This window comes from Carcharodon carcharias, chromosome 7 (assembly GCF_017639515.1).
Source record: "Carcharodon carcharias isolate sCarCar2 chromosome 7, sCarCar2.pri, whole genome shotgun sequence".
Lineage (NCBI taxonomy): Eukaryota > Metazoa > Chordata > Chondrichthyes > Lamniformes > Lamnidae > Carcharodon > Carcharodon carcharias.
Window position 1 is genome coordinate 26,343,865 of NC_054473.1, and position 12,183 is coordinate 26,356,047.

At 40.9% G+C, this 12,183-nt stretch overlaps 1 protein-coding gene across 6 annotated transcripts in view; it reads left to right on the top strand.

Annotated features, from left to right (window-relative positions):
- Window positions 1–12,183, top strand: part of iars1 (isoleucyl-tRNA synthetase 1) — a 188,795-nt gene that overhangs the window by 80,713 nt on the left and 95,899 nt on the right. For all 6 annotated transcript variants that reach the window (XM_041191113.1, XM_041191110.1, XM_041191109.1 and 3 more), the window contains 2 exons: window positions 6,978–7,051; window positions 10,944–11,138. In XM_041191113.1, the coding sequence (XP_041047047.1) occupies window positions 6,978–7,051; window positions 10,944–11,138 (269 nt within the window). The remainder of the gene's footprint in view (window positions 1–6,977; window positions 7,052–10,943; window positions 11,139–12,183) is intronic.

Genomic DNA, 12,183 nt, shown 5'->3' on the forward strand with positions numbered 1-12,183 from the left:
TAGATTATATGAAATTAAGATTAATTTCTTTGCTTCTGCTTTGAGGCTACTACTTCAGTTTGTGCGGGTGTTTCTATAAATTTCAAATTGACTGAAAACCTGAACATTTAAAATTTGTGCCCCATCAAGAAAATGACAGGCCTAATTACTGTTTTTAAGATCATTTTACAAATATTTACAATTTTAATGAGCCAATTTAATACAACATACACAATATTCACATTTTGACATATTAGCATTATTGTGCAATTAATAGTAATAATTAAAATCATAGAATTTAGCTCTACTGAACCAGAAAACCCCATGCAGTCCTACCTGTCTTTTGCATAAATAGCCTTTATGTATACTTCCAAAATCCTGCTCTACATCGTTTACCTCTTGTATCCTTTTCTTATATTTTCTTTTGCACCTTCCTTCTCAGAAGAGAGCACTAAGTTTCCACTAATCACGCCTCTTGATGGTCTGGCTATAGCCAACATTGCAATGTGATGAAACTGTAAGCATGGATCTGCATCCTTTTATCTGTGGTGCTGTACTTAAGGACAATAATATGTTGCACCACCTCAGCATTACCGAAATTATATAATTATCTTTTCATTTCCATATTTATCTTGCTTTGAGTGATAGTACATTTGTGATTTTCTGCTAATTTTTCGTATATGTCCTAATCCTTTATGTTTAAAGCTATTGTGATCTCTGTCCTATTTTGTACATACTGTTACTGTGAAAGTGCACTGATTGAATGTGTTATTCCAAATCCTGACCAGTTTAATGAGGTTTAACTGTATTAGTCCATCCGAACATCTTTATCTTTCGGGGAGGCGATGACATAGTGGTATTGTTGCTGGACTAGTAATCCAGAGACCCAGGGTAATGCTCTAGGGTTGGTGGAATTTGAATTCAATAAAAATCTGGAATTAAAACTCTAAAGATGACCATGAAACCATTGTCGATAGTTGTAAAAACCCACCTGGTTCACTAGTCTCTTGTCCTTACCTGGTCTGGCCTACAGGTTGACTCTTAAACAACCTCTGAAATGGCCTAGCAAGCCAAAATTGGGAGAGCTGTCTCACAGACTAGTCAAGCAACAGCCTGACATAGTCATCCCCACGGAATTATACCTTACTCCACCATCACTTACCCCACTGGCAGGACAGACCCAGCAGAGGTGGCAGCACAGTGGTATACAGTTGGGAGGGAGGTGCCCTGGGAGTCCTCAACATCGACTCCGGACCCCATGAGGTCTCATGGCGTTAGGTCAAACATGGGCAAGGAAGCCTCCTGCTGATTACCACATACCACCCTCCCTCAGCTGATGAATCAGTGCTCCTCCATGTTGAATTCCACTTGGAGGAAGCACTGAGGGTGGCAAGGACGCATAATGTACTCTGGGTTGGGGACTTCAATGTCCACACCAAGAATGGCTCGATAGCACCACTACTGACCGAGCTGGCCAAATCCTAAATAACATAGCTGCTAGACTGGGTCTGTGGCAGGTAGTGAGGGAACCAACAAGAGGGAGAAACATACTTGACCTCATCCTCACCAATCTGTCCATGACAGTGTCGGTAGGAGTGACCACGCAATCATTGTGGAGACGAAATCCCACCTTCACATTGAAGATACCCTTCATCGTGTTGTGTAGCACTACCACCGTGCCAAATGGGATAGATTTCGAACAGATCTAGCCACTCATGAGGTGCTGTGGGCCATCGGCAGCAGCAGAATTGTACTCTAACACAACCTGTAACCTCATGGCCTGGCATATCCCCCACTCTACTGTTACCATCAAGCCAGGGGATCAACGAAGAGTGCAGGAGGGCATGCCATGCCAGGAGCAGCACCAGGCATACCTAAAAATGAGGTGTCAACCTGGTGAAGCTATAGCACAGGACTACTTGCGTGCCAAACAGCATAAACAGCAAATGATAGACAGAGTTAAGCGATCCCATAACCAACGGATCAGATCTAAGCTCTGCAGTCCTGCCACATCCACTCGTGAATGGTGGTGGACAATTAAACAATGCACTGGGGGAGGAGGTTCCACAAATATCCCCATCCTAAATGATGGAGGAGCCCAGCACATCAGTGCAAAAGATAAGGCTGAAGCATTTGAATCTTTAGCCAGAAGTGCCGAGTGGTTGATCCATCTTGGCCTCCTCCGGAAGTCCCCAGCATCACAGATGCCAGTCTTTAGCCAATTCGACTCACTCCACGTGATATCAAGAAACTGCTGAAGGCACTGGATAGTTCTGCAAAGGCTATGGGCCCTCACAATATTCTGGCAATAGTACTGAAGACTTGTGCTCCAGAACTTGCCACGCCCCTGGCCGAGCTGTTCCAGTACAGCTACAACATAGGTATCTATCCGGCTATGTGGAAAATTGCCCATGTATGTCCTGTACACAGAAAGCAGGACAAATCCAACCCGGCCAATTACTGTCTCATCAGTCTACTCCCAATCATCAGTTTAGTAACGGAAGGGGTCATCAACAATGCCATCAAGCACCTGCTTAGCAATAACCTGCTCACAGATGCCTAGTTTGGATTCTGCCAGGGCCACTCAGCTCCTGACCTCATTACAGCCTTGGTTCAAACATGGACAAAAGAGCTGAACTCCTGAGGTGAGGTGAGAGTGACTACCCTTGACATCAAGGCAGCATTTGATCGAGTGCGGCATCAAGGAGCCCTAGCAAAACTGGAGTCAATGGGAATCGGAAATATCTCTACTGGTTGGAGCGATACCTAGCACAAAGGAAGATGGTTGTTGGAGATCAGTCATCTCCGTTCCAGGACATCACTGCAGGAGTTTCTCAGGGTAGTATCCTAGGCCCAACCATTCAGCTGCTTCATCAATGACCTTCCTTCCATTGTAAGGTCAGGTGGGGATTGTCATTGATGATTACACAATGTTCAGCACCTTTCGTGGTGCCTCAGATACTGAAGCAGTCCATGTCCAAATGCAGCAAGACCTGGACAACATCCAGGCTTGGGCTGACAATGGGCAAATAACATTTACGCTTTGCAAGTATCAGGCAATGACCATCTCCAACAAGAGAGAATCCAACCAGTGCCCTTTGATGTTCAATGGCATTACCATCACTGAATCCCCACTATAACATCCTGGGGTTTACCATTGACCAGAAACTGAAGTGGACTAGCCATATAAATACTGTGGCTAGGAATCATGTGAAGAGTATCTCACCACCTGACTCCCCAAAGCCTGTCTACAAGGCATAAGTTATGATTGTGATGGAATACTCCCCACTTGTCTGGATGAGTGCAGCTCCCACAAACACTCAAGAAGCTTGACACTGTCCAGGACAAAGCAGCCCGCTTGATTGGCACCACACCCACAAAAATGCTTCAGCCTTCACTCCCTCCACCACCGATGCACAGTAGCAACAGTGTGTACCATCTACAAGATGCACTGCAGGAATTCACCAAAGCTCCTTAGACAGCACCTTCCGAACTCATGACCACTACCACCTAGAAGGACAAGGGCAGCAGATAGATAGGAACACCATTGGCTACAAGTTATCTTCCAAGTCACTCACCATCCTGACTTGGAAATATCTCGCCGTTCCTTCACTGTCGCTGGGTCAAAACTTTAGAACTCCCTTCCGAACAGCACTGTGGGTATACCTACACCACATGAGCTGCAGCGGTTCAAGAAGGCATCTCACTACCACCTTCTCAAGGGCAACTAGGGATGGGCAGTAAATGCTGGCCTAGCCAGCGACACCCACATCCCATGAATGAATTTTTAAAAAATCACTTTCCATTTTTTTTATGTACAATCAAGTGCTTTTGGAACTTGTTTTATGCTCCAAATTAGGACATTTGGCCTATTCTAATGTTAGATGTCTATAGTAACACTTTGATGTCATTGATCAAAGACTTTTTGCCTATTGGTTGTTATGTGTGATGAGTTTTTGTACCATTATAAGAAACTAATTTCAGTTTTGAGCACGACATTATGACTATTGAATGCCGATATTTTTCTAAATTGACTTTTTGCTTTAATACTGATTTTCTACACATTTACTAAGGCTGCACATTATGAATTGAAATCTAGAAAAGAGAACTAAATACCACAGTGGATTAGAACACTGGCTTTTTACTGTTGAATCGGAATTGGAATCCAACCCAGGGTGATGTGATGGAATTCTTTCTGTGCCTGTAAAAAAGCCATAAACAATATCTTGAGCAGCCTTAAGCCAAATCCCTATAGTCAGAAGTCCACAACTGAAAAGCGCTGTCATGTCTTCACAAAGTGGAACTTTTAAAGAAATTGCTCTGTTGCCATGATAATCCAACATAGCTGGTGAAATTCTCTCGTGTGATCTTGATTGCTTTTCCTCTTATTCCCTTACCCCTCTGTCTACACCCAGGAAAGCAAGTATCTCAAAATTATGATTAAAATGGGGATTTGGTACCTAATCAACAAGTGAAATAATTAAAGTTACATGCTTGATCTGTGCTTCATGTCTGAAACATCTTTTTAATTTGCTGAAGAGAGTCTTCCTTTGGAGATTAGAATAAAACATGATACTTTGAAATTAATTACAGCTACTATTCAACACCCTTAAGCTTCACAATGCAAATACTTGGTGATGCATGATTGGAACAAAATCATTTCTTTGTGGCAGACTCAGTTACCCAATATCTGAACCATGCAAGTCTACGGTATTCCAGGGCACTGTCCACGATTGATCACCCAGCCTGGGTTCATTGTTGGGAAGAGAAAGTGTGTAGCTGTCACTGGGGGCTGAGATTCTTGCCAGCTTGTCATAGTAGTAAGCTGCATAACTTTACCCAATTGGTTTTATTTCAGACGTACGCCAGTCTATACTTGGCCTTTGAGCAATGACTGTTGCTAACATGCCATTGAGTTCTCTGCTCTAGTCAAAAGATGGCTTGTATTCACCATAATAAGGCAGAGAAAACCTACTGATTTTCTACACGTTATTATTGGATTGGTTTACAGACTCTTAACGTCTAATAATAGTTTCTTAACTAATGAAAAACAAATTCTTGAACCACATTTTGCTTCACAAACATACGAACATTCGTACGAATATACGGATTAGGAGCTGGAATAGGCCATTTGGCTCCTCAAGCCAGCTGCACCATTTGATAAGATCATGGCTGATTTGATTGAGGCCTCTTCTCCACTATCCTGTCTACCCCTTTTTGACTCCCTTGTTAGCCAAGAGTCTATCTAACTCAACCTTAAAAATATTCAATGACCCTGTCTCCACTGCTCTCTGGGGAAGAGAGTTCCACAGACTCACGATCTTTTGAGAGAAAAATTTTTTCTTCATCTTCGTCTTATTTTTAAACCATGTCCCCTAGTTCTAGCCTCTCCCTCACAAGGGGAAACATTCTTTCAGCATCCATCCTGTTAAGTCCTCTCAGGATTTTATGTTTCAATAAGATCACCTCTCATTCTTCTGAACTCCAGTGAATACAGGACCAACCTGTCCAACCTTTCCTCAGAAGATAAGCCCACTTCCCCCCCTCCCAGGAATCAATCGAGTGAACCTTCTTGAACTGCTTCTGATGCAATATGTCCTTTCTTAAAAAAAGGAGACTGAAACAACACAGTATTGTAGACAAAAACAGAATTACCTGGAAAAACTCAGCAGGTCTGGCAGCGTCGGCGGAGAAGAAAAGAGTTGACGTTTCGAGTCCTCATGACCCTTCGACAGAACTTGAGTTCGAGTCCAGGAAAGAGCTGAAATATAAGCTGGTTTAAGGTGTGTGTGTGGGGGGTGGAGAGATAGAGAGACAGAGAGGTGGAGGGGGTTGGTGAGGTTGTAGGGACAAACAAGCAGTGATAGAAGCAGATCATCAAAAGATGTCAACGACAATAGTACAATAGAACACATAGGTGTTAAAGTTAAAGTTGGTGATATTATCTAAACGAATGTGCTAATTAAGAATGGATGGTAGGGCACTCAAGGTATAGCTCTAGTGGGTTTTTTTTTTATATAATGGAAATAGGTGGGAAAAGGAAAATCTTTATAATTTATTGGAAAAAAAAAAGGGGGAAACAGAAAGTCCCTAGTCAGACTAGGGACTTTACAGCCTTCCGGACTGACTATTGAATTCAACAACTTTAGGTCGTGAGCTCCCTCCCCCATCCCCACCCCCTTTCTGTTTCCCCCTTTTTTTTTCCAATAAATTATAAAGATTTTCCTTTTCCCACCTATTTCCATTATATAAAAAAAAACCCACTAGAGCTATACCTTGAGTGCCCTACCATCCATTCTTAATTAGCACATTCGTTTAGATAATATCACCAACTTTAACTTTAACACCTATGTGTTCTATTGTACTATTGTCGTTGACATCTTTTGATGACCTGCTTCTATCACTGCTTGTTTGTCCCTACAACCACACCAACCCCCTCCACCTCTCTGTCTCTCTATCTCTCCGCCCCCCACACACACACCTTAAACCAGCTTATATTTCAGCTCTTTCCTGGACTCGAACTCAAGTTCTGTCGAAGGGTCATGAGGACTCGAAACGTCAACTCTTTTCTTCTCCGCCGATGCTGCCAGACCTGCTGAGTTTTTCCAGGTAATTCTGTTTTTGTTTTGGATTTCCAGCATCCGCAGTTTTTTTGTTTTTATCACAGTATTGTAGATGTGGTCTCACTCATGCCCTGTACAACTGTAGCAAAACATCCCTACTTTTATATTCCATTCCCCTTGCAATAAACAGCAATAAAATTCAATTTGCCTTATTAATGTCTTTTCATATCTTTTGTATTATATTGGTACATCTTACAATAAAATTTACATCTTGATTGTACACCAGCTGAGTTTCCCTGCTTGTCGCCTTTCCGTGTGATGTATACTTGAACAGAATTGTTTCATTCAAATTACTTCTACTGGTTATTGTCAGGATGATGGATTGCTTCTATGTATAGGAATGCTGTACCAAGAAAAATATTATTCTGTTGACAGGTGGTATGTGTGGGATCAGTGGCAGAATTGGAAGAGCTGAGTGGAATCAAAATTGAAGACCTTCATCGAGAAAGGTGAGTCGGATATTTTTCTGAATTTGAAAGTTATAGATGTTGTAATAAATTTTCGTGAAGCAGAATTTTTTGTTATTGGTCTGTTATAATTATTACCCTAAAACAAAAATCTATTGAGGGCAAGCTTGGTTAGCAGTATTTATGTGTTGTAATTGGATTAGCTCTACCTGTTGGCTGACCAGGTTCAGTAAAATCTTGACTCAGTCAAAAGGTTGAGAGTTAAAGCCCCAGTGCAGAGAATGGAGAACATGTACTGTCAGCAGTGATTCAGCTGATAGTATTCTTGCCTCCGATTCAGAAGATTGTAATTTCAAGTCACATTCCAGAGACTTGAGCACAAAAACCTAGGCTGACACTCCAGAGGAAATGCTGCTTTGTCGGCAGTGTCATCTTTTGAAAGAGATGTTAATCTGAAGCCCAGTCTGTTCTTTCAAGTAGAAGTGCAAGATCCTGTGACATTATTTTGAAGAAGAGCAGGGAAGTAATCCCTGGTCTCCTGGCCAATGTTTATCCCTTAATCAGTATCACAAACACATTATCTGGTCGATATCACATTGTTCATTGATGTTTGTGTGATATTACTGTGTGCAAATTGGCTGCCACATTTCCCTGCATTATAATAGAAACTGAACTTCAAAGTGCTTCGTGAGCTGTAAAGGACACTGGGACATTGAAGATGAAAAGGACCATTTAAGTGCAAGGTCTTCCTTCTTTAATTCAAAAATTGGCCATATCTTATCCAATGGAGTTAGTGTTTCCTGTATTGGTTTTGACTTTCTTCCAATGCTTGATTAGACCTCAATTAAAATAGTTCCCATAATGGACCTAGCATTCAGGAAACCAAAACATGTGCTGATATATATGCTATAAATGGGATAGCCAACAAGAACAACTTATAAAGCACTTCTAACAGTTAACAGTAGGGAATGAACAATTGTCCATTAATCATCGTATCAACTAGTGAATATCACATGAGATGTGCATCATATCTTCCTTTCTTCCTTAGAGGCAAAAATGCTACACTATTTGATCATGTACAGACAAACACTGATAGATTTATTTGCAGCTGTAATGAAACACAGAAGCTATTAGATATAGCAAAATACTGAGTATAAAGATCGAATCAGTCATATCAGGGTTTAAAATGCTCTTTTAGAATACATTTCACACAGTTTGAGTGACAAGACATTAACAATTAATCTTTCACTGATATTCGGATGAAATGTTTTACACAGGTGATGATAGTTTCCAGTTGATTCACAGGAGTTCAGATCTGCCATTTGAAATGGAAAATACAATCCCTGATGATTTACCAGATCTGCTTTGTTATGGCCAGAAATATTTGTGAGGTGTTAGTGTTTAGGTATCTTGCAACCCATTTATCTTCAATGTTTCAGCTAATTGGATTTGTCAAATCTAGAATTTGCATATGTTAATAGGCCCGAACTTCCTTGGAGTGGCTGTCAGCGCTGGATTAGCATGCCGAACCCAGTTTCTTATTTGAAATCCTGTCTCGGCCGACTTTACGACTCAGGCTGGGTGAGATCAGAGTAGCGCAGCAGATTCCTGAGACCTAGCATTGAAGGGAATGAAACCACGCCCCCGTTTTTATGTCAATAGCTTAGGGGCACGAGTGGGGCCTCGGTTGGGGAGGGGTTAGAATTGGGCCTCGGGGTTGGGGGAGGTGTGGTGCATGTTGGGTCGGATTGGGGCTGTCCAGTGGGGGAAGGGCTAGTCAGGTGGGGGTAGAGGGAGACCTCTGCGGTATCGGAGGGGGACCTCTGGGGGAGGGTAGAGATGGGAGGGCTGGGGTTAGTCCCTGGGGCTGTGGGGGTAGTTCCCTAGGGGTTTGAGGTGTGGGGGTAGTCTTGTGGTGGATCGGTGTGAGTTTGTGCAATAATTAACCAGAAGTTAGTTCAGGTTTTAATTCTAACTTTTTCTGGGTAACTGTTGGTGTAACACAGTGGGAACCATCCAAAGTTTGCAATTTAAATCTAATTTTTGGATGGTTCCCAGGGGAAGTTTGCATGTCCAGGCAACTGCCATGCGAACCTTGGCTGTGAACTTCCGAAGGGGGTTCCCCAGCGCATCTTTTGGGTGCCCCCCTCCCCTCCCATACGACGCTGGGGAGCTAAGAAGTTATGGCCCAATGTTTTGCTCGTTTATTTTTAACTAATTGAAACTTCAGTCCTGCCAGGACGGCTGAAATGTAAATGCTGAACTAAAAAATTGAGTACTGTGTCAAAGTAAAGTGTACTTATTTTATGCAATTGTATACACTTAAAAAAATTATTAAGATACGTTGAATCATTTTGGGAAACCTTTTTGTATATGTAATGTTGTGATTGATTTACCTGGGATATTCTATACCAAATTCTAACCAATTCTGTCACGAAGCAGCTTCTCCCATTGCAATACCTGGAAACCAGAATAAAGCACCTTTTGAAAGAAACCACAGCTGTAAATTACCTGCTCCAGAAAACAGACAATGCCAGCCCAATCTGGAATATGTGTTTTTTTTTTCAAATGTAATGTGAGGGATGTCAAGAATATAACTAGCAACAAAACCCAGCAGTGATTGTATTTATTGTCTATTTCTTAAGATGATAAGATCATAAGAAATAGGAGTGTGAATAGGTCATTTGGCCCATTGAGCCTGCTCCACTATTCAATAAGATCATGACTGATCTGATCATGATCTCAACTCTACTTTCCTGCCCATCTCCCATAACCCTTAACAACAATTTCGTTTTTCTCTAAAAATGTATCACCCCGCATCTTTCTCCTTTTAAATTTCATCTTAATTTCAATGCCCAATTTACTTGTTGTGTCCACCTGAAGTAACATAACAACTCTTCACAACTCTCTCTTATTACATAGGCAGTTTCTGCTATACATGTGAACATAGGGAATTATACTGGAAATATACAAACAAGGAGGAAAGTATGGCTTTAAAATGGAGGCTAAATTACATCAGTGCATCCTGGCATTTACAACCCCTCCCTTGACCTTCACTTCCTGTGTTCAATGCCATGGGAGATGGTCTAGTATACAAAACAGATGTTAAAGTTGTGGCAACCACTTATTTGGGTAATATCTTGCTCAAATTATGATTAAGTGCTCGTATACTTTAAACCACCATAAAACAATATCACTTCCGAGTGCATATTCAACATTTTCTCTAGCTGAAAATGAAAACATACAAAATACAATTTTATGAGTAAGCTGTAGACTAAAACATTTCCCTTTATTGCAACACCAGCATTATTCAGGGGTCTAAGTACAGTTACTCTGTTGGCTAATTGTTGGGTGATTGTATTGAAGGAGAAACAACTGTCATGTTATCGCGGCTGCTGAACTGTACAAATAAGGAGGATTCTATGTTCAGTACCCACTCGGGGCTATATCAGGCAAACCCAGAAAGGGCAACATTTGGGCAATGTAATAGATCTCAATGTTCCTGTGCAAAGCAGCAGTTTTGACTCCTGTTGGAAAACATATATGTGTGAACATCAAGTAAGGTTAGCAATAGGCTTTGTTGTGATGCTACCCTCATTTAAATAGCCAACTGAAAGTTCACTTTCTGTCCATGCATAAAGGTCTGTCAGCATTTGTCACACCTATCTTATCACCTATCTGTATCTTCAGAAACAGGGTAAAGTATTTGTATAAAAATAATAAGACTTACATTTATATCGAACCTTCTTGATTTAAGGATATCCCAAAGCACTTTACAATGAAGCACTTTTGAAGTATAGTCACTGTTTTAATGTGAAATGTATGATTAGATGATCATAAATGAGCTTCTTGCAAGGTGCAATATATTGCTGATTGTTACATGCCCTTTTCATCCTTCCAATTGATGCATTGATCATTATATTTTCTGTTCCAGTGTGGATCACATCACAATCCCATCACACTGTGGAAAAGGTGTGCTGAAACGAGTTTCTGAGGTCTTTGATTGCTGGTTTGAAAGTGGAAGCATGCCATATGCTCAGGTTCACTATCCCTTTGAAAACAGAAGAGAGTTTGAAGATAGCTTCCCAGCAGACTTCATTGCTGAGGGAATTGACCAAACGAGAGGATGGTAAAGAAGTCATTTCTGCTGTAGCAATCTTATTGTCTTATCTCGTGATTAGTTTCATAAGCTTGTTGTAGTATTCATAGTGTTTGACAGAGGCACAGTAATGGATTGAAATTGATGATTCAACGAAGTAGTTTTCTCAGATTTAAAATTTAATGCTTTACAGAATCATTCGTAAGTGAGAATCAATATCTTTCTCTTCTTGGGTGCAGTTTCTACACACCACCTTTCCAGGTCATGTAAGGCTTGGTTGAGTTCCTCCTGTACTGCCACAACATTATGTCTTCATCCAAGACTTAGAGCAATGTTTTTTTATTGTACCCAAATGATATTTTGATTTTTCCCTTTAGCTACCTTAATCGTCCCCAAGTGGGATTTCACAAATAATGTGGAACTTTGGTTGCTTGAGTGCTGTGAACTTAATTCCATTGGAAAATAAATTGAGGCTGAGACTACCCAAGCAATGTGAAAAACATTAAACAGAAATGGATGTGCAATATAATTGAAGACTGAACTTGAACAAGAGATGTAGTAAATGAGTCCCATATTTTGAATTAAAAATGCTACAGTTCAGAAAAAAAATCATCTTTTATAACTGAGGAAAATATGCATTAGAATTTCTGTTTACAGTCTTGTTTTGTCAGATTCAACAGCTCACTATCGTGATTAGTGAAATTTTTTCTGCCTATGAAGATAGCAGTTTGTGAAGTGTTACAATTCTCGGAGGCCATTAACTTTTAAAAAGAGCTGAATTTCCCAGCGACCAATGACAATTACTGAAGGACAAGGTTTCACGTTTTAGGAATTTTTACTGTAACAAGCAAACTAAAATCTCAAACATAACTGGTAGCTAATACATCAAACTAAAGTAAAGGTACTTTTGCATTAACTAACTAACACAATCAAGATATGTCTTACAATCCTTTTTGCTGTGCGCCACACTTCTGGCAGATGTGTGGCATTAGAAGAACAAGTCCAAATTACTCCTGGCTTTCCAGCAAGCTCACTTCTCCCTGCCGTGCTAGATTGAAACCTCCGGTATCCTTCA